At 40.1% G+C, this 23308-nt stretch overlaps 1 protein-coding gene across 2 annotated transcripts in view; it reads right to left on the reverse strand.

Moving 5' to 3' along the window:
• The window catches only part of SORCS3 (sortilin related VPS10 domain containing receptor 3), a 541876-nt gene that overhangs the window by 40738 nt on the left and 477830 nt on the right, over positions 1 to 23308 (reverse strand). For both annotated transcript variants that reach the window (XM_081075409.1, XM_081075410.1), the window contains 2 exons: positions 4364 to 4481; positions 3208 to 3341 (listed from right to left, as the gene is read on the reverse strand). In XM_081075409.1, the coding sequence (XP_080931535.1) occupies positions 3208 to 3341; positions 4364 to 4481 (252 nt within the window). The remainder of the gene's footprint in view (positions 1 to 3207; positions 3342 to 4363; positions 4482 to 23308) is intronic.

The following is a 23308-nucleotide window of genomic DNA, read 5'->3' on the forward strand; positions in this document are numbered from 1 at the left end:
ATAACCCCACCAAATTCTACAAAGTCTTCTTGAATACCATACACCTATTACAATTTCAGTACCAATGGTCAAAACTACTTCATTTATAACTGTTTTAGAGTTAATGGAACATTTTATATTACACTACATCAACAGCAGTTAACCTAGGTCATTTGAGGATGAGTTTTAATTTTAAAATAACTAAACTTGGGAACCCTATTTCTTCTGATACATGAAGTGAATCTAAAATAATAAAGACTTGTTCGATTTCTTGAGAAGTGGCATGATGTAGAGGAGAGAGCATGGTATAATATTTAGCTAGACTTGCATTTGAACCCAGCTCTTTCTCTCTCGGTTATGTGAACTTGGTCAAGTAATTTACACTCCAGATGCTCATTCTTCTCACTAAAAAATGTTGTAATAATGATGCTGACATTACAGGATCTTGGATCCAGGTAGTACTTCTACCAATGCAAGTGTGAGAAGCACAGAACACCTTGCAAGGACTCCCCTGCTTTACTTATAGATGTGTTCTGACAGCAATTCCAAAGAAAGGTTCAGAACTATTTTAAGCAATGCCACCAATATTAAAATAAATGGATAACACTCAAAGGTAAGACTTTGAAGATAGTGCTTATTTGAATATATAAGCTCTGGTTTTCTTGCTAAAAATACCACGGGGACCACTTAACCCTGGGGTACAAGATTAACAACAGCAGCAGCAACAGCTATCATATGGATACCTACAACACTAGGATAAATGCTTTGTTCACGTTAATGATATATATTAATTCATTTATTCCTCCCTAGAACCCAGTGAGATGCATGCTATGTATTTGTATTTTATAGCTGAGGAGGTAAATCATAGAGATTAAGAGATTTTCCCAAGGTCAAAAATTGTGAAAATCGGAGCTGGGATTTTTTTCTAGACTCATAAATGTAATTGCTGAAGGAAATAAAAAATGTTTATGTTACAATTCTTAGTCTTTCTCAATTGTGTCTCAATTGTGAGGTTTCCCAACAATGGGTAGGGACTAGAGCCCAGAAAGACACAGGAGACGAAGCAGCATGACATACACAGAGACAGTGCACCTCTATGGAGTCAGTGTACAGAAGGATACAAAGATGCCTGACATTCATGTGCGGAATATTTAGGTTGACATAGATATGTCATGAATCATAATTCTGAGTGGCCTACTGTGTACATTGCTATGACTATTTTGCTGGATTGCAGTTAATAATTAAAAACTATTCTTCCCAAGTGTGAAGATGTCTTTTGTTTCCAAAGGGTCAAAGTTGACACTGTCATTCACTTAAATTCCATTTAGCACAACCCATTGGAATGATTCTTCCTGAAGCTCAAATTTCGGAGGCATGTATTCAGGGATGAATCTCCATGACAGTCTTCTGGCTGGCTTACAGTTACTAGTTATAGTCGTAGGAGGAAGCTGGGAACAAAGATGGCTTCCAGCACAAATACACCTTAAGAAACAGGTTGTATGAAATGAGGATGGAAGGAGTAGTCAAGGGTAGCTGTTCTGTGATCATTTGGAATTACTTCTGTTATTCAACACCAGAAAAACCCAACTGCCACTGTCATTGTCCTACCCCTTCCATGTTTATAGGCTCATGCCTGAACCCTTATCTTTGTCTTTTAACCTGGAATGGCTTATGAAAATATCTAAACTGAACTTCAACTTTTGATTGTGATACAGAGGAAGAACTTATCCAGCTGGGGTCAGATATGTACCCACTCCCAGAACTTGGAATGTTTTTGACTCTCCTAAAAGGAACAACATTTAGAAACATGGTACAAATATTTAATGCTTAGTATTGGCTAGGTGCTGAGGGTGCAACAATAAAGACAGTCTAAAACTCCTGCACTCAGAGTACTTACATTCTACTGGGGAAATACAGGTGATAATAAAACGATTGAAAAACATGATCACTCCATATGGTGAATAATACTTAGAAGACGATAAAAACAGGCCGAGGTTCTAGAGAGCGCCAGGATGTAGGTGAGATTAGATAGTCTCAGAAGGTATTTCTTAGGAGCTGATATTTTTAACTGAGACATGAGTGATCCAAAGGTGCCAGCCATGCTGAGATTTGGAAGAAATCCTAGCACACGCTATTTCCTCTGCTAGGAATGAGCCTGGATTAATTAAGGCACCGGAGATGATAATATGGCTGCAAAATGGTGAACAAGGGAAGAATAGTAAGAAATTAAGGCACGATGGTAGCAGCAGAGGCCAAATCACTTATAATGAAGCAAGCCAAGATAAAAAGATTGGCTTATATTTTAAGAGAGGGGGAAGCCATCGGAGTGTTTTAAACTTAGGGATGATAAGATCCGATTTTAAATTTAATTTTGGTTGCCATGAGGAGAATAGATGTTAGGGTGACAAAGGTGGAAGTAGAGAGAGAGTGAGTAGACTGCTGGAGGGATCCAGACAATGGTAGACATGGGTAAATGTGTTTTGAGTTAAAATGTCTTTTGGAGGTAAAGACTTGCATGGACATGTGGATGGCTTGGATCTCAAGGTGAGGGAAAGGGAAAAATCAAGCTCTCCTGGGGTTTCAACTTAAGTATCTGAATGGATATCTGCACTGGGGTGGGGATTCAAGAAGAATCAAAAAACCGCTTCCAATAGTGGTGATTCAAGAAGAGTTCTGTTTTGGTCAGATTAAGTTTGAAATCTCTGTGAGCAATTCACGGGGAAATGAATGCTGAATAGCTAGACGAACACAAATGTCTCCATGCTAGAGGAAAGGGAGGTCAAAGCCTGGAGGTAAATATTTGCAAATGTAAGAATCATTGGCTCATAGGTGAGATTTCACTTTGTTCTTTGTGGTCGTCATTGGAGGGGGGAATAAGAAATGATGATGAGAGTTCAAATGCAAGAGCACAAGCTGAGCAGACTTGTCTGGAGGTTATTGCCCAAAGCAGTATCTCCCTAAACTCTGTCAGTGCCCAGCCCAACCTCTCTGGTACTTTCTAATACTGATGCTAACTGAGAGGAGAAAAAGTCCCCTTGGACGTGCTGCTCTGATAGAACAGTGATCTTCCCCAAAATACCTCCTTCTGTCCCTCCTCCATTGATGCAGACGTCCCATCTGGCTGAGGAGGTGAGGCCAGTCGTTCCTCCGCTAACTCCAACTTCATCTACGCGCCCCAAACTGGTACATGCCTGGTTGGAATTGACAGTGAGATGCCAAGGGACTTACCACTCAAAGTCCCAGTCGGCACAGACACAGGGTTCTGAGACCACTGTCCCCGAGGCGTCTCGGCCCAGGGCACACTGAGCTCCTGGCTTGCGTTTCTTAAATATTTTCCTTTCTCCCATGACACAAGGCTCCCCCTTAGGAAAAAAGTTCACAATGAGAAAGGCAGGAAAACACAAAGAAGGTGAAATAAACCAGCTTCTCAACAAGAAGCATTAGCCTCTTCATTGTCTTCTGGTCACTCTATGTAGCAGGCTCATTCCCAGTAACCATTCTGGAGTTTTAAGGGTAAAAAGGCTGCTGTCTTACTACCATACTACAGGAACAGCTTCCCTAAGGGAGGCTAGCCTGTCACTACTCATCCACCCAACTTGGCCAGGGATGTCTGCTCCATCCTATTTCTTTTCCATCTCCATAGGAATGCAAAGATTCCAGTCATCCTCACAGACCACCAGGCAATTAATTGCCTAACTGACTTTAGCAAAAGTTCTAGTGGAAAGGTTCCCACTTCTGGCATACATGTACTTTATGCCAGAGTAAAACTGAAGTGAACCCAAAAGTTCCCTCTCTATAATAAACAAGGACGTCCGAGTCTTTATTCCTAGTCAAGGGCAAAGAGAGCAGGAGAAGTTGGTACAACTTACAAGGACCCAGTGGTTCTAAAGAACACAGAAGCCTGACTATATTGTGTACCGATAAATATCTGCCATTGCTAGAGGCCCTAACCCCCAGGCCTCACCCTTTCTCCGTGGTTCTGTTCCCAAAATTCTGAGGCCCCGTCCTTCAGGCTGGCCTGAGAAATGCCCTCACTCTCCTCATGGGAAGGTAAAATGATAGATCCATTCTAGAGTTGCCTAGCTGTCTGGGCTTATTTCTCCATGGCTAGAGCTAAAACCCCAGGTTATCTTTGTTACCTCCCCCCCCACCCCCGTTCTCAGTGATTTCAATGAATAGATCAGGATACCAGGATGTAAATGGTCCCAAATACCATCTACTATACCTGGATGTGTGGGTTTCAACCCTTCCCCCAAATTTACCATTATCCTCAGTTGGCCCACTACCTTCCTCTTCCAAATGAAGAGGCCCAGGTATGACTAACCAGGGCTGCAGTAGCTCCTCGCCTAGAAGCCCATACTTCCCTCTGCACAGCGTGGTGTACCTGATTGAGCAGGTGCCAGGTCTGATAATCCTCTTTGGTGCAGTGCCGGCTGAAGATAGATTTGTAGTCCACTTTCACCAACTGCCATTCAGAACGGAGGCTGAAGTGGCCAAAAACTCTGAGTGTTCGGGGAAGGGATAGGAAACACAAGCAGGAAAAGCCTCATCATCAGTCACAAATGCACAAAGACTGGAAGGATAGAACACTGAGTTGCAGTCTGGACTTTAACTGGTTCTCCCAAAGTATGTTCTTTGAAGGCCATTGAGGAGAAAGGTCACTGTCCACATAACTCCAGCCAATTGACATAGCATTCACAGTGGGTTTAAATTCTCTCTCTCTTTTCTTTTTGCATATATATGCAAAAGTCATATATATGCTTTACAGAACATGTTTATAATATAGAAAGGTATGGAGAAGGAAAAAAAATTACCCAATAGTCCAAAATCCTCCACCCAGATAGAATTGCTGTTCATATTTTGACATACAGCCTTTTTTCTCCTTAATTACAAGCATTGGTATTTTGTTTACTGATGTCCACTGACAGGGACTCAGTTTCCTCATCTATAAAGTAGATCATATGTGTGTATGTTAGGAGGAGGGGTGGGTTAGCTAATCTAAAGTGTGACCCTACCAATTACAAAATTCTGACTGAATCTAAGTGCGTTTTAGTTGAAATCTCCATTGCTTAATTCACATGACTACCACCCTCCTTCCCCCTTCCCTGAGAAATCTCAGGAGTCTCATATAGGAAACTCATATTTATGGATAGCAAAGAAGCACACCATCTGCGTGACTTAGATAATCAATACTGACCTTTTCAAAGCCCAGCACTTGATAGCCCTATAAATATGAATAATCAATCGTTTCTAGAAAAATAGATTGATCGTCCGTACTCCACTTGGATGGCATGTCTTGTAATTACAATGCAAGACATCTATCACAGTGACATAAAGGAAAGACCAATCATGCCGGGAACTTAAATCAACTGAAGTCTTTCAAGGAATTGGATGGCTTCCATTTCATCAAGACTTATTCATGTTTCCATCCCTTGAGTCTCTTCTCTCCAAGTTAAGATACTTTCATGGTGACACCAAGAGACTAATTCTCTTCAAGAGACATTTCCTTCTGCAATCTGAAAGATGAGGATGCTTTGGGAGGGGTAGGGGCTGAGTGAAATTGTGAATTGGGGAAAGAAATATGATTGTTGTGTAGCTCATACAACTTAAAATACATCTCAGGGAATGACTTTTAATGTTCCATAGATAAAACATTAAATAAAGCTTTTTAGAGCTTTGTCTAAAAGAAGATTAAACAGACTATGAAGGAAAGGCTGAAGGTCTCTCCTGTTGTAAAACTCTATGGTCTTTGTATGAATCTGAGCTTAGCATTGGGTAGTAGAAACCATGGGACTCGATATCCTGGACTGTGTGACTAACAATGTGTGGAGCAGAGTGAACATAAGTATCTCCCCTGGTTCTCTCCATTCTCTTTCTTTCTTGCTATATCCAGTAGTCTGCAAATCCAATATATCCATGACAGGTCTCCACTAAGGTAATTCTACCTTTTAGTTCTTGTTCAATTCATGAAGTGGTCATGAGCCAATCCATTTTCAATCTTTAACAAAACAGTTATCTGAATGTTTTTGAAAAAAAGTCCTCTTGTTTTAAAAGGGAGAGAGAGAGAGAGAGAGAGAGAGAGAGAGAGAGAGAGAGAGAGAGAGAGAGAGAGAGAGAACAAAAGCAGTGGGAGAAGACCTTGATGAATGTCTTCTTCCCTGTCTATCCAGCCCCTCCAAATCCTGCCACATTGAAATGCCACCTTCTCTAGTAAGTCTTCCTTGATTGGAGTACTCTGAATAGCAGGATATTAGTGATGCTAAACCAAACACTTCTGCCAACTCCAAATAGTTTACAGTTATTTCATGGATCACAAAATACATCATGTCAGATTAATCCCATCTCTTTCTATGAAAGGATGAATAGGCAGACAGAAGAGGGAAATATGAGGCACATGATTTACCTATCAGCAAGGCATCCGACATTATCTGCCATAGCAATCTTGAAGAAGAGATGAAAAACTATGAGCCAGGCGCTAGTAAAATTATGTGGCTGAACAGTACCTAATTAAGGCATTAAAATCAACCAGGAGGGAGGGTGTGAGTAGTTAGCTCCAAGGTTCTGCTGTCTGCTCTTTCTTGTTTATCATTTTTATTAATAACTTGAAGACATGAAAATAATGGTCAGCAATGGAAATCACATATGCTGATGACAAAAAGCTGGAAGAAACAGTCAATATACTTGATAGCAGAATCAGAAACCAAAAAGGTCTTGACAAAATGAGAGACACACTAAATTTAATAACATGTGAAACAGCAGGAAGAAATGTCAGGTTCTCCCCTTGACAATTACATAAGTATTGGATGAAAGAAACGGGGCTTGGTGAAGCTTAGATTAAACAATAATAATAATAATAATGGTAGCTTAAGAGTTTTCACATACAATGTAATTAATATAAGTATATACTTCAAAGAGACCAAAAATATTAAAGGTGATCTTAGAATGCATTAATTAATACAGAATTTTTTATATTACCTAGAGCAAAAGAGACAATATCTTGGTCCATTCTACATTAATTAGATCACAAAAAAACTGTAGTTAGTTTTAGATGTCACCATTCAAGAATGATATAGAGTATGCTAATGTATAGTACACATATCGGCTTTGGTAGTGATAGTGGAATTTGAATCTCCTGAAATTTTAAATAAAAATATGCATTTGTTGACATGTGCATTTATCTATGGAGAAATTATATATATTTATCAGAATTTCTTTTTTCCTCCTTTTTTTTAAATTAAAATTTATTGGGGTGACAATGGTTAGTAAAGTTATATAGGTTTCAAGTGTACAAATCTGTAATACATCTATATATCACATTGGGTGTTCACCACCCGGAGATTTTCAAAAGGGTTCACAGTTCCCAAAGTTTAAGGACCACTAAAAAAAAAAGAGTGATTAAGATGGTGTACTGAAATGAATAGTGGCTCCCCAAAGATATATGACCACGTTCTAGTCCCTGTAAAACCTATGAATGAGACCTTATTTGGAAAAAGTTCTCTGATTTGTAAGTAAGTTAAGGATCTCCAGATAAAATCATCCCGGATTATCAGGGGGAACCCTGATTCCAATGACAAGTATCTTTATAAGAGTTACAAAGAAGAGAGACATGTAGAGAGGAGAAAGCCATGCAAAGACAGACATAAAAAAGAGAGCAGCCCATGTGAAGACAGAGGCAGAAATTGGATTTATGAGGTCACACGCCAAGGAACACCTGGAGCCACGAGAAGATGAATAAGCATAGAACAAATTCTCCCCTAGTGCATGAGAGGGAGAGATGCCACTTTGATCCTGAACTCTGGCCTCCAGAACTGTGAGAGAATACATCTCTGTTCTTCTAGCCATTCAATTGGTGGTGATTTGTTAGAGCAGCCACAGGAAATTAATACAGGTGGTGATATGATTTGAGACCACTTTTCACCTGTCTAAGAAGTAGTATTAAAAACTATGGCTAGTTAACGTGGAGATGGCTTAGGAAGGGGCAGGAGATGGAAGACCAGTAAGTGGGCACTCTAGGGTGATATTTTGAATGAAACAAAATAAAATAAAATAAAGTAAAGTAAAATAAAATAAAATAAAATAAAAAGTGTGAAAGTTTACAAAACGTGAGAGATCTTTCTAATACACAAAGTTGCCCAGAGATGGAAAGGAATGCTCGAGAGTAAGGAAGCATGAAACTTCAAGCTCGGGCTTAACCACTTCTCAGAACTGATGTTGAGAAGAATGCAAGCATCACCCAGGACCTTGGCTTAACTGACCCTGAGCGTCTAGGGATGTCCATGTTATTGGTCTTCCCAACTCTTTGGGATATCTATTTATGATCTCAGAGTGTTCATTTCAGGACTAACCACAAAAACAGGTGCCCAGTCAGGGCTTGTGTACTAATTCAGAGTCTTCTTTTCTGCGATTTTGGCAGGTGCATGCCTTTCATCTATATTTCTTGGGCGTCTATCCCAAATTTTCTTACACTGTGTGTCCCAGGTTTTTCCCCAAACTGTAAATTGATACACTAATATTATAACTTTGAAGTGTTCTAGTTCTCTTTCCTATGTGGTCACTTCCATATGGCCGGTGTAAAACTTTAATCATTTAATGTTAGGATTATGAGCTTTCCTCATTTTCTTACTGGATTCCAACTAAGATAGGTTGGGGGAAACCCCTTAACAAGTTTCAGACATTAATGTACTCCCCATCTCTCCATTCATTATCAGTTCTGGAAAGAAGAATGTTCATTGTGGGTCCCCTCTTGTTGAACATAATTGACTCCAACACAGGGTTTCTCATTTGAACAGATCTAGCTTCCCTTATTATGTTCAATATTGCATTCATTCATTGCTCTCCTGATTAGAGCTCATGGAAGCTAAGAAAATGGCAGAAACACAGCAAACTAAGCAGGATATAAAATAAGGACTAATTTAAATTCAAGCATTTCTCATTCCTTTTCATAACTACACTTTGAACAAATGTTAAAATTCACAACAGGATCTGTGGAAGTGAGCACCCAGCATAGAAATTAGGGTGATCATCAGAAACCATGTCCATCACTTTGGGGTAATAAATATTTACAAGGTCCATTTGATTCTGGATTGGGAAAAGAGAAATCTCAGACTGGTTCTAAATACTACTACTACTACTACTACTACTACTAATAATAATAATAATAATAATAATAACAACAACAATATCAAGTTTTGAGATAAAACTTTCTTATCCAGTAGAAATGTTTCTCTAAAGTTAGGGAGCTTCTCACCAATAAAGTAGGTGCAATGTACTCATCCCACTTGTGTATCTTTGGGGGACAAAGTGGTTCATATATCAAGTGAATATGAAAACCAAAAAGATGGGTGGGACAGAGGAATAAAAGACATGGAACATCTCTAAAAGGATAATGTGATTCCCAAATCAGGTGCTACTTTTTCCAGAAAGTCTTCTGTGACTATTCCAGCAACATTGAGCTCTCTTTCCTCAGAAGCTCAAATGTCCCTGATATCTCTAGACCATAGTCCACTGTCTGAATCAGAATCACCTAGAAGGCTTGTTAAATATAGGGTTGTCCCACCCCCAGACTTTCTGAATAGTATATTTTAGGTACCTGATTGTGCAATTTTAGTAAGTCCCCAGGTAATGCTGATGTTGCTGGTCCAGCCTTGGGAAACAGTGCTCTAGACCACTGACTCAGCATTTCTTAATTTTCTTGTACTGATGGTCAAATTTTTGTCAACTAGTTAGAAAGCTCCTAAGGTTGAGAAGGATTCTTGTACTTATACCCCACAGAGCCTTTCAACAGTAATTGCTTGACAAAAAAATGGCTAATTGATTACTGAGTGTCAATGGAATAAGGCAATTCTAGAGGGTGGTTTCACTTTCAAGTCTTTGGCATAAAGAAGCTAATTCCTAGTCAATCCACAGTCCCATTTCCTTGCAATTACCAAGATAAACTATTTTGACCTCCTTATTCAGAAATGCATTCCTAGTCCCCCCTTTTCACTCAAAGTCTATGTTTACCAACACATCAAAACCCTATCATGTAAGATAATGTATGTGAAAATCTTGAGAATCTCAATGGACAACAAATGTTTATCACCATCACCATTATTCTTATTACTGGAATCCCATAATCACACACAAGGCCCTGCTCAGTAAGAGGTTTGGTTCAAAATCCTTGTCTTCAAGGTACACACTAACCTCAAATAGAGGGGCTTTCTCTGTCTGTGTGCATGTGCGTGTGAGAGAGAGAGAGAGAGAGAGAGAGAGAGAGAGAGAGAGAGAGAGAGAGAGAGAGAGAGAGAGAGAGACTATAGAGCCTTGGAGGAAGTACATACCTCATTTACAAATCCAGGTGACTGTAAACAGGTAGCCTACCCTTTAGTTCCCCTGTAGAAGTTGCTCCCAACTAAAGGACAAAATAAATGAATTCCCTAAGCCATTGCTCACCATATGGATTTTTAGAAAAAAATCTATTAGAAATTATTACTTCTAGTTTTGTTTTTCTTTTTGCCTTGCCACCTAGACTTTTTTGTGAGAGGTTTTGGCTCCACTCAAGATTCACCTTCTTGGGCTCCACAAATCTAAGAGTCTCTCTCTTTCTCTCTCTCTCTCTCTCTCTCTCTCTCTCTCTCCATCCTCTTTTTCCTCCTCCTCATCCTCTTCTTCCTCCTCTCTGGTGCTAAATGTCTACACCACAAAGGTGACTCTGGTCACAGAGAATTATCCTGTGCTTTTGTGCTATTATTTCACTTGTAACATACAGGTGGTCTGGGCATGACAGCAAAGTACTAGGCAAGAAAATAACAGACTTGTCTTTCCCTACTCCTCATCTGCCACTAAATTAGCTAGCTAGGTAACCTTGAGCCAACGACTTCATCTTTCAAGCTTCCTTAGAGGAGATGATTTTTACTCAATGACATATGTACTCAAAGGACGGGATGCAGAAAAAAGCTAGACATAATGTGGCCCTTTCAGGACAATTTCTATGAGTTATTTTCTTTCAATCCCTATGTTTGCCTCCAGGTGTGCAAGCTATCTGTCTCCTGGTGACCCTATACACAAAGGATTTATCTAGTCATTCATCTTTGTCTCCACTGACACTTCTTTCATATAACAGATGCTCAATAAATAGTCTGGGTTGATTAATAGAATTAATCAATCAAATCATTCATTTCTTCCAAAATTGGGGTAATAGCTTTATCTGCCCTTATTTCTGGGCCAAAGAACATGGTTGAATTGTGTGTCCTTTGGGGTTTAGAAGGACAAAAGCAATCTCAGGGAAAAACCAGCAGCAGTTTCAGTGCCCCTGGTTATCTGGGACTATGCTAGGATTTTTCACAAACAGCTGTGATTTGCTGGGGCTCTGAATAATACACCTTCTCTAATCCACATCCAGATCTCAGTAAACCTTGTGGGGAGAAGAGTAGATAATTTGAGGGAGGGAGGTGGTTCACAAAATAAAAGACTTCATTAAAATTCCATACACAAACAGGGTTACCTACTCATTAATTAAGTGATTTCAAAGGGGGAATCTTGGTATGTAATTGCTATAATTTAGGTGGAAACAATGCCACACTAAATATAATTAGAGGAGTAGGCTCTGTAAAGATGTTTTTCTCTTTACCAGAGAGCAACTCTGGGTCAGCTGATTTTCTTCTGCATATTAACCCGGTTCTTTATTCCATCTCTAATTAAACCAACTTTTATACATAGTTATAAAATCTGAGAGAAGTTTCAAGGGGAGCGAGGTTGACTACAACCCTTCAGAGAGGGAAACGGGGAGGGTTCATACTAGGAGGCCACTAGAAATGTGGAAAAGAAAAATCAAACAGCACTTCGGGAATTAGATGAGGAGGACTTCACTGCAGACCGACTTTTCTGTGATCATTTGATTGAATTCAACCAGGATAATAGTGTGTTGTTATCAACCCGCAGCAGAACCTCCTCCTGTCCCTTATCTCCCTTCGTGACTCCAGGACCTGCATCATGAGCTCTCCTCAAACACCAACTCTCCCATCTTTATCTGCCTGAAGAAAATCTGAAGAAACAGAACAAGGCCAGCGCTGACACTGTTGGTTTCTTCCTGACTTTGTTCTTTCCATTATTGCCTCGACTGAGTTTTCAATCATCAGGCTAGAAACCTCTGCATCAGCAGGCTCAGTCCTCAACTTGGTCCTCTCTCTTAACCTCCAGTCTGACTGAATCCTTTTCATTACAAGTCTACAAAATCTCTCACATTCATCAACTCCATTTGAGTTCCATTCCCGTGTGCTGATGATAATAATGGGTACCACGGGCAGCACGCTTATGTGCCGGGGACTCTGCTCCACAAATTTACACAACTATTATCAATGCTTGCAACGCTCTGAGAATCAGAGGCACGGCAATTTCAGATGAGGAAACTGAGCTCTAGGGCCATGCTCGAGATTAAAGGTGAGCTGGAATTCGAGTTGGCAGTCACGTGAAGTCGAAGTTCTTATTGGCTGCCCTTCCTCCTGCAGAAGACTGTAATCTATGCTTTCAATACTTCTTGCCTCCTCATTAATTTCACTTGTTTACACCAAATATCCATCTTTATGAGACCTATGCTCTACCTGCTTCCAGACAGTTGTCTTAGAGCATTGTTCCAATGACACTACACCCTTGCTCAGAAACTATCATTATATTATAGCCCACATTCCTAGCACTAGAACTCCATTCCCGATCTGGATCTCGCATTCCTTTCCAAACCTTTCTTCCTTCATCACTTTTTGTTCTAGCCAAACTAGTCTATTACCCTTTGTACAAATGTCTACTCTACATAGATACTTGCATGTGTGCACACACACACATGCACTGTGATAATAGCTATAGAAATAGCTATTTCTATAAATAGCTATTTCTATAAATAGTGATAATAGCTATAGAAACTTTTGTAGAGTCCCTGAAACACACAAACATGCATTCCTGATTCATACCTTGCTTTGGTCATGCTTTTCACTAAAAACATCCTCCTTCATTTTCTGCCTGCCCCAATCCCATCTCCAGCCCCTACTTAAATGTCACCTCCTCTTAGAAGCGATCCTTAGGTATCTCAAGTTGAACTGATCTCTCCCTCTTCCAAACTTTTGGTTCCTTCTCTTCCTTTTTCCATCTATGACTGCCATAACTTAAGCCTTCTTCTTCTCTGTCCCCTGTCCCTATACTTGACCTTGGCAATCCTATTCATTTCCACAACTTCAACCTCTATGTAGAAAACTTCCAATGTAGCTGCCCTTGTCCTTGAACTCTCACAAGACTTAGACATGAATATCATGCTAATAACTTTGATTTTTATTCAAGAACCTACTGCATTGGCCTCCATCTACCTTTGTGGTATTATCTCCTTCTACTCCCCAATTTTTCACTTGTGCTCAAACAGAAGTCCATTTTGTTCCACTAAAAGAAGTGTGATTTCCTAGTGTCTGCTTTTCCTCTGCTTTGAATACCTTTCCTATCTTATCTTGTCCAACTCCTACCCATTCTGCCAATCTCAAGTAAAATATAGGAAGTAATTATTGGGAGGGGAAAAGAGGGAGGGGAAAACCTTTTAATTTTAAATACTTCACAGTGATGTTTTGATTTCCTCTTTACGAAACAAAACTACTCCTAAATAACCCAGGGTTTTATTTCCAAATATATGATGTTTACCCCTTTATTTATTTTCCTTATGATCATTTTATTTTAAAATTTTGATCTAATTGTAATGTTTAGAGAGAACATGATATCAGCTTTTTGAAATTAGTACAGTGTTTCAGGTGTACAGTAACTTTACTAATAATTGTCACTCCAATAAACTTTAATTAAAAAAAAGAAATTGATACAGTGTATGGCCCTTTAAAAAATACTATGTTTGCTTAAAAATACGTATCCGCTAATTGTTGAGAGGAACGTTGTATAAAAGTCTTCTAAATAAAGCTTGCTGATAGTATCATTCATATCCAAAATCATACTAACTTTTTGATTGCTTGGTAGAAGTTTATTAAAATATTCCCCTAAGATATTTCAAATCTTCCATTTCTCCTTGTGTTTTTTGTAGGTTTTTGCATTATGTAACAATACTCTAAAGGTTTTGAGATTATTCTCACTTCTTGATTGGTTGTTTTGAGTTTCGATTCAAACGCTAACTTTTCTGTTATGCCCTCCACAACCTTTCCTCCTGCTCAATGGTGTTTTATCCTCCTTGCTACATTTGTCAGAAATTTGCAATTTATATAACCTGTACCTTATACATCACAAGTGCTTGTCATATATTTATCGCCTGAGAGCCAGTAGAATGAAGTGGTCAAACACACAGGTGTTAGGATCAGACAGGAGAGATGGGAGCTGCGATCCTGGACCTACAGAAAGTTCCTTCCATGGATTAATTAGACTTCAGTTTCCTCATGTGCAAAATGAAGATAATGACAGTACACAACAGAATTCTGAAGTTTAAACATGTTATGTATCTATAGTGTGCAGTATAAGTTAAAAATTAATAATTTAAAACTGTTAACATTTTTACGTAATTATATTAAATTATAATAATTTAATGTCTTAGAGTTTTGTGAGCAGATAGTGTGCCTATGCTTTTATGGCTCTATGATCCCTACTACAACACTTTCTAAATAGTAGGTACGCTAGTAGAAGTCAATCAAGTAACAATAATCTACCAATATGAGTAAGAATTTATTGAACACTGATAATATGCTAACTACTTTGCATGGATTATCTCATTTCATTCATCATTTCCATTTAACAGATGAGGAAACTGAAGCTCAAAGAAGTTAAACAACTCATCCAATAAGATTACATAGCAAGTAGGTGCTGGAGCCAGGAGTCCAACTTAGGCAGTTGCTGCTAATATTAAAACACAGTTCTCAGCACTTTGTTTTCAGCAAGGTTCACACCCCTCTTCTAAGTGTTTCATGGCTCATTAGCAATCACTTGACTGTACATTTGGCACTAAAGTATGAGCACGGGGGTGCCTCTTAGCTCTAATTCATAATAGGCTTCAGGCACAAGAGGCAAAAACACCTTGAAATATATAAAACTAAAAGCATGGTTGGAGAAAGGAGGAAAAAAGAAATCTACAGAGATGTATCTAGAGAGTTTCAATTATGGCCTTATTTGTCTCAAGGTTTAAAGTATCTAACATGTGGGGAATTACATACTTAAACCTGAACTACAACAATCTTTATTGACTTGTTCTCTAGATGGGAGTCCCTGTGGCATGAAAAGAAAACAAACAAAATTACAAAGGCTTGGTATTGGAAGGATCCTTAGGGATGAACTTTTGACCCAAACCCTTCATATGCTGGTGGGGAAAACCAATACCCAGATAAAGTAGTGGCCTGCTCAAGAACACAAAGAACAAGAACTCATCTCTCCTGAAACCCAGCTCTTTCTCCCACACTGAATGTTTTCCATGGGAAACCTTTGCAGCCAGCAGGCTGAGTCACAGCACACCACACATAACAGTAGCACCACGAATAATTGCTGGAGGAATGCAGAGTATATAAGTGATCACAACCAAGATTACAGTTAACCAGGGAGGGCTTCAGCTAAGATCCACTATCCATATTTTGCTGGCTTTTCTGCCAGGCTGCTATAGCTAACAGGAGCTCTGGGTTTTCCAAACTCTAGCCTGCCACTCTGGAACCACAGATGTGTGCCACCTGTGTCTTCTAAGAGAGAGGAATTTATTTGGTGTGCTAAGATGTGGCACATCTTTCCCCTCACTCTGTCGGATCAAAGGAATTATCAGAATGACACAGACAGTAATGTATCCTGGTCTCTGGGGAAATGAGCCTGCTCCCCTCCAGGGACCATTTAGCTGTTCTCATTGAGCCCCTAAGGTAGGTGAAAATCATAGGTGCTAGAATGATGGAGTCTAAATTGGGCTTCCCTGGTGGCCAGCGAGCTGGAAGGCTGGCACAGTCCTTCTGTTTATGAAGGAGAACGCCTGCGAGTGCCAAGGCAGAAGAAGAATTCCCCCACTGGTTCAGGTGTTGCCTCCACACTGACATCAAATGCTCTGCAATGACCCTGTCTGGCTACGTGCAATTTCCCCCATTGACACACTGGATTTATTTCTCATTCTTCTAAGTAAACAGTTAAATCTGCTGTGGATTCCTGTGAGTCACACACCATCTTCTCTGCCACCCCTGTCCAGGACTCAGAATTAGCCATTGCTAGGAAACAGCAAATCCCAACTCAATTCTTTTACGAGCCTCAACTTCTTTCCCTGGCTGGATGTCATTAATTTGAGAGCAAATTATTAGAAACCTGGAAAACAGTTCTGAACTGCCTGCAAATGTACGATGAAGTCATTTCACAAAAGGTCATAGGCAACCCTGCTATAATTAAATCTTTCATTAATTTTTAAAATACACAATAACTTATAAATGCAGCATAAATTAACCAGATGACCTTGAAGAAATTATTTAGAGCCCCGATTCATCAGAAGCCACTATCTAGTAATTTTCTGAATTTTTATTCTGCAAGTAGGACTTGTCTATGTTTCACTCTTGTCTTTGATTGGGTTCCAGTAGCCTATTTATGTGTAATTATTTAGTATTAATTTATTCAGAGCATTAGTGAGAACTGGGAAGTGATGGAGGGTAGTTAAGATTCTCCCTGGCTTAGGTCACCACCTCAAAGGTAGAGTAAGTATGACCCACACAATCACCCACATATAGTTAGACACAGCCTCTCTCTTTCATTAATAGGGAGATACTTTTTTCACATATATATTTTGATAAGTGGGTTCCCTTTTCTCATTATAAAAAAATAATGAATTCTTATAAAATTTTTGAAAGCAAAAAAAATCTATAAATAAGTAAATGAAAAAACCCACTGGAGATAACCGTTTTTAATATTCTGTGATGTTCCTTTTCATTCATTGACAGTGCTGTTCTTTCTCAGATGAGGAGATAAGCAACAATTTGAAGCCACATTCAGGGTTCGAATCTTTGCAACTTAGAGAAACTCTAAGGTTTATGGTAATATCTTGTCTCTCTCCCTCTTTTTTCTCTTCTCTTCTCTCCCCTCCCCTCCCCATCCCTTCCCTCCTCTCCTCAACTCTGCTCAGCTCTCCTCTTCTCCTCCCCTTCTTCCACACAAGTCCTCTCCACCACCATCACTCTTAAAAACTCAAAATTGGATTGTAGAACAGATTCCATGAACACTAGAACTGATGTAAACCTCATACAAAACTGATCTTTCTTCGTAAGGTGTGGGACAGGCTTTAGAACATAAAACTCCCCAGCAGCTGAGACCTCGACTATTTTGTTTATGCCCTAGCCCAGCTCCCAGCACTCTTAGAACAATCCCTACCTTGTAGGGGACACTCAATATGTATTGTTGAATAAAGACATAATAAATGTTCTTGTAATAGGAACTTCATCCAAGAGGACCCCTGAGTCCTTTTTCTAAACATTCCTATAAAAGTCGAGCTCTCTCTGAAAGGTCTGGCCTCCCCACGCCTCCTCTTGCCTCCTGCCTCCATAATAAGCCCTCCTTTCTGCTTCCATGGAAGAAGCTGTTAAGAACAGATTTCAAATCAAAGCAGAAGGAGTAGTGTTCTGAGAAGGTCAGCCATCAGCGGCCAGCAATTGTCGGTCTCCAGAAATTCAGGCCACAGCTCTGGTTATTGGTGTGTGTCCATGCCACCTGATTGTTTTCCCATTAGGGTGTAGATGGGATTAGTGGGAAAGGAGGTCAGCAGCTACAGGGAAACGACATTGAGTGAAAGTGAGACATGAACTAGACCTTAATAGAAATAGGCAGGGGATCAACAGCAAGGAATCCTGCAAGTGGAGCCTGTGTTACTTACACAATATAATGATCGGAGAGATGGTGGAAAGAGGTAGGGATTAAAAGTCTTGAAAGTAAGTACTGGGAGAAGAGGTGGGTGAAGGGAAGATTAAGAAACCAAAAGGCACTGGAACTGAAGAAACAAAAGAAAGCAAGCTGACTTTCAAAAATTAATTTAAAGAAATCATATGTCCAAACAACTTGGATTCTTTTCTCAAAACCTAATAAACTCTATCCCTGGGCTTGAAAACTTAATGTCCACAACAGTGGGTTAGAAACTGCGGTCTGCGAAAGATGAGTCAGGAGTTGGGTGACGTAGGAAAACTTAACAGATGGAAAAAAGAGGGAGAAGATGGATATCCAAGACGGGATTTAAGAGAGGAGGAAACGTAAAGGAATTAAAAGAGCTGTAAGAGAGAAGCAGAATGATGGGCACCTGGTTTTCCTACGTCATTATATTTCTCAGTCTCCTACTTTATGTCAAATCCTGAACCAAGAGCTAAAAGCATCAGCAAAGGCGTAAAATCCAGGCCTTTCCCTTAAATAGCTTGCAGTCCAGTCCAATAGTATTATTAACTCACCATATGTCTGCTGAGCACCAGCTACGCACAAGCCTTCATGTTCGGTTCTGTGGGGGATGATGAATAAGACAGTCGCAAACCTCATGAATTTTACAGACTAAAAAAGACCTTACACTTTAACTGCAACCACAACCAATACATAAAACAATTAGGAAACAGTGCAAAATAAAGGTCACGATGACAATTCATTGTGACTCAGCAAGTCCACTTGTAGGTATGTAGCTCAGAGAACTTCTATGTATGTACTTGGAGACATATACAAAGAGAGGACAGTACTGTTTGTAATAATGCAAAACCAGAAACAACCTACATGTCCATTGGTAGAAGAAATAAAATTGTGTATATTCATATCATTACAGAATGTCATGCAGTATTAAAAGTTTCTGGACCAGATGGATATACCCCAAGATTGAGTGACAGACACATATAGGAGAATGAGAGCATTTAGGTACATTAAATATTTTTCAAACACTTAATGCAATACCACCTATAGCTCTATGAATAAATACGAGATCAGACAATTAAGTTCGTGAATTTTCCACTGTGTACGCGCATGGTGGAAAGTTCCTGAACTTAACTGTCTGACCTTCATATGTGCTAACCGCATAACCTCATGTGCTAGAAGAATATATATCAAAAACATGGCACCCACTGAACTGCATCGGGAACAGGAAAAGGAGTCTGGAAATGGGCAGTACTGAGAAGACCAGCTCTATGTGAAATGACTTGCACATTTATTTTTAAAGTCTGGAGCCAAAGTGATAACGTGTTAATATTTATTAATTCCAAGTAGTTAGTACACAGGTGCTTGTGACATTATTCTCTGTTCTTAACTGAGTTTTTAAATTTTTCAAACATAACTATAAAAAATACAAGTATGAAATTGTGAAAGTTACATTGGGAATCAAACACTCAGAATCTTACAGGAGCCACTAGGGCAACTTAAACAAATAATGAGTAAGCTGAAGCAATGGGAGCAGATGCGTGTTCCTCGGGTGAGAGAGGGGGAAAGAAATAGCATATCTAGTCAGAAGTGGGCAGCTGTCATGTAGTAGCTATTGCAAACTGTTGAACTATGTTGCATTTGGGCTCAATGCTGCCAGATGTTCCTGACTTTGCAAATTTTGGCTCCATTTCAAAAAAAAAAAAAAGTGTAAACCAAATGAAATACACCTGTGAGCCAAAGCCTCAAGCTTAAGATAGGAATTCATTGAAAAGAAATGAGGTTGAGCTGGGCAAATCGTGGAGGGCTTCGTGAAAGAGGTTAAAACTAGTCTATGTGATCTGGATCAGAAATGAGGAGATTTTTAAGCCATTTCAAATGATTTTGTCTTTTCGATACTTCATAAGTGGGTGCACCTAGAGAAGTAGTTTACGGGGAGGGGAAGTTTGTAGAAACTGAGTCAAAAACTCCAATGATCTCTGTAACATATCTACAATGGATGAAGCTCCATGTGTACTCTCTCTTGTTCAATACTGTCTCTCTTGCCAATGACTGCCTGTGGGACAACTCTGGCCACTACCTGTTCTGGATGGCCTAAAAGCTAACACTAGTTTTTACATTTTAAATAGTTTGCCGGGGGGGGGGGTAGGGAGAATGAAAACCAGTACTTTATGATATGTGACAATTGTATGAATTCCAAAGTTCAGTGTCCATAAGTAAAGTGGATGTCCAATCATTACATATTGCCTATGGCTTCTTTCACATTAGATGGGGAGAGCCAAGCAGCTGCAACAAAGACCACGTGGCAGGCAAAGTCTAAAATCTTTACAGAAAAACTTGCTGACCACTGCTCTAGTTGGCCATGGTTCTTCCCTGCAAGTGGCCCATTTCTTGATCGTTAGGAGACTACAAACAGTTCTAATGTCCGTTGATGGAGGTTATTTCACTTAACTCTCACACCCACGTGAGGAAACCTGAGTGCAGAGGGCGGATAAGTAAAGTATCTAAGGTCACATGCTTGGTAAGTGGCAACCTGAGCGCTGTCCCTGGAACATCAACCTCCAAAACCCATTCTGTAAGCTGTCCATCCCACATAGGAATTCATCGGTCAAAGAAGCCTTTCTTTTTTTCACCAGGTTACTGCTAGTCTCCAGTACATCCCAGTATCATCCAAAAGTCCCTATGCAGGCATACATTCTGCTTGTGTGTTCCTTGGCACAAATGAGAATGGGCCTCTGAGTTGATGGCAAGTCTGATGACAAACTGAAGGATGTGAATCCGGCAGCCAGCCTGAGACGCGATGACTTCGGAGTTCCCCTGGATTTGCCAATTACCCGAATGACTTACTTTAGGCAGTCAAGTCAAGCTCTTCCAGCAAACAACAGAGAATTGAAAAACAGATCAATGGAAGCAGTGCTGGTTCATTTCCAACGACTTTATTGGATGCAGTTACCGGAGGCTAAACAATGCATTTGAGCTCAGGGCTGGGGCTCTGCGTTGTGCTAAGGCTGTATTTCAGAGCACGTTTTCTGCTGAGCATGTGGTCACAGTTTCTTCAGTGGAAAGTAGGTCTTTGTTTTTATTTTGTTTTTAAACCTCTACGCTTTGGGGTTTGCATAATTTCCTAGGCAAAAATGTTCTCTCTCGTCCTTCACTTTGGCTATTAGTTTTGCTGGTATTTTCCAGTTAGAACTGGATTTATACAGTGAGTCAGCAAGGCAATTGGCCCTACACAATTTACTGAAAGCACCTCTATCCTTTCCCATCTCTCACTCTCCCCTCCACAGGCCAGGCCTGTTCCTGCTGTTCCATCTTGGCTCGCATGGCTCCCCCACCTGGAATACCCCCCTCTCCTTCCTCTCTGTCTAGCCACGCATAACTACTCTAGCTTCGATCACTTCTTTGCTACCAAACGACAACTATAATTTGTCCCAGACCACACCATTTAATTGTCTTCTTTCACATGTTTGTCATATCTTTTCAAACATCGGTCTGAATGGGTTTGCCGTGACTGACGTGGTGGTGCCTGGCAGCAATGTAAATACTCATCGATACTTGGTGGATAACCAATGACCTGCCACTCTTCCCACGAACCTTGGTCTTTTATTGAGCAAACCTTGGAGAATTCTAGTACCTTTCCTCAAGTACCAGCTCCGATCCTGGAGTTTGAAATTCATATTCCTTGCTTTCATTTTGCCTCTTTCAGAACTAGAACGTGTGAGCTGAGCCCTTAACTTCTCTGAGCCTCAGAGTCCTCATAAGCCCGATGATAATCTGATCTCCCTGGCCGGGTTGGTGGGACATTTCAATGAAATCAAGTTAGAGAAAGTGATCAGCAAGATGCATGACAGAAAGATGTGGAACAGACATAAGTTGGCTTCTGTTCACTCCTGGTAAGAAGTGTCTGCTTTCTTCCAGGAAAACTGTGCCTCTTCCTTTTTTGATATGTATGTATGTATGTATGTATGTATGTATGTATGTATGTATGTATGTATTCTGGGAGGCTGTTACATTCTCACTGGCCTTTGTAAAAGATCAGCTAAATCACAGCCAGTAGATTGAAACATTTCATATCAAGAATGAATTCCAAATGCAGCTTTGAGGTTTTGGGAAAACTGTTTTTAGCCATCTGATTCTACATCTGATCCAAGCAAAACAAAGCTTTCCTAAAAGTGCTAATCTGGGGGCAAACCTGTCAAGAAATAGTGGACTAAAGCAGCCCAGCTGCTCTAACTACCACAGGCATCTCATCAGCTGGAAAGACACGGCCTGAGATGGCAACAGGCCCTCCGGCTTGTCAATCATCCAGTCCTGTCCTATGCCTTAAGTAATAAGAACGGTCACATTTCTCTGTGAATTAGGCTAGACTCGATGGTTCCTGTCAAGTTCACCGGGGAGATGTTGAAATAATAACATTTGAAAAGACAGCAGAAAAAGGAGCAATAAAAGTCAGCAAACCAGATGCCTGCAAGCTGAGGACTGTTTCTCCCACACCAATTCCCCTGCAGAGTTATAGTGTTACAGATTTCCGATTCCTGAACTCTTGCTTTCCACCCTCCTGAGAAGTAGAAGCCAGACAGATTCTTGTGGAAGGTGGAGGAACTCAGAAATCATTCCCAGGAGGGACTTCATTCTCTAGATATCTTCTTGTGCCCATCTGCCATTCCACCCCCCGCTTTTTCAGCCTCCCTCTACACACTTCTGTGCACAAACACAGACTACTCTGATTCCTACCCCGTAAGTTCCAACTACTGGATTCTGATCATAGTACTTCAGCATGTCTAGGGATCTATAATCAACTTCCTAAAATGCTAGAGCCATGAGCTAGAGAAATATCTACAATCACAACACTGGTAAGATTACTAAGGACCATGTGGTTCACTGGTTAATTCATTCACTTTCATTCATTCATTCAATACATATATATTATTGAATCCTCACGGCTAGCCCAAAACTGAGAAACATGGCACTCAAAGAACAAGATAAACAAAGATCCTTCCCGATGGGAACTTACAGTCATATGCATGTGTGTGCCAATGCATACACAGGTGTGTCTATCTATCTTAAGGGTGGATGAAGGTGGAGGGTGAAGCTACTAAACAGACAAGACCATATTTTCACTAATATTTATTGCCTAAAGTGTCATGAACAGCATATAACACAAGGACCCAACCTCACCTGATGGGCTAAAGGAAGGGGTGCTACAAGAAGTGATAGTAAGTTATACTGAAGCTGAGACCTAAAAGATACTTACAAGTTTGGTTGTTCATGTGGGAAGGGCAAGCACACTGCAGACAGATATACAGATAGAGACCTTGGGGCAGGATGGCACTAATGGATGAGAAAGGGGTGGTCAGAGCATGGAGCCCAGAAATGGGGTCCCAGACATCTGGTCAGTGTAGATATTTAGAGGCCATCCAATGAGTGTGGACTTTATCCTAAAGGCAACGGTAAGACCTCCATGGGTTTCTAGATGAGGAGTGGTGTTACCATAGTTTCAATTTCA

The sequence above is a fragment of the Rhinolophus hipposideros genome (assembly GCF_964194185.1).
Source record: "Rhinolophus hipposideros genome assembly, chromosome: 15".
NCBI classification, from domain to species: domain Eukaryota; kingdom Metazoa; phylum Chordata; class Mammalia; order Chiroptera; family Rhinolophidae; genus Rhinolophus; species Rhinolophus hipposideros.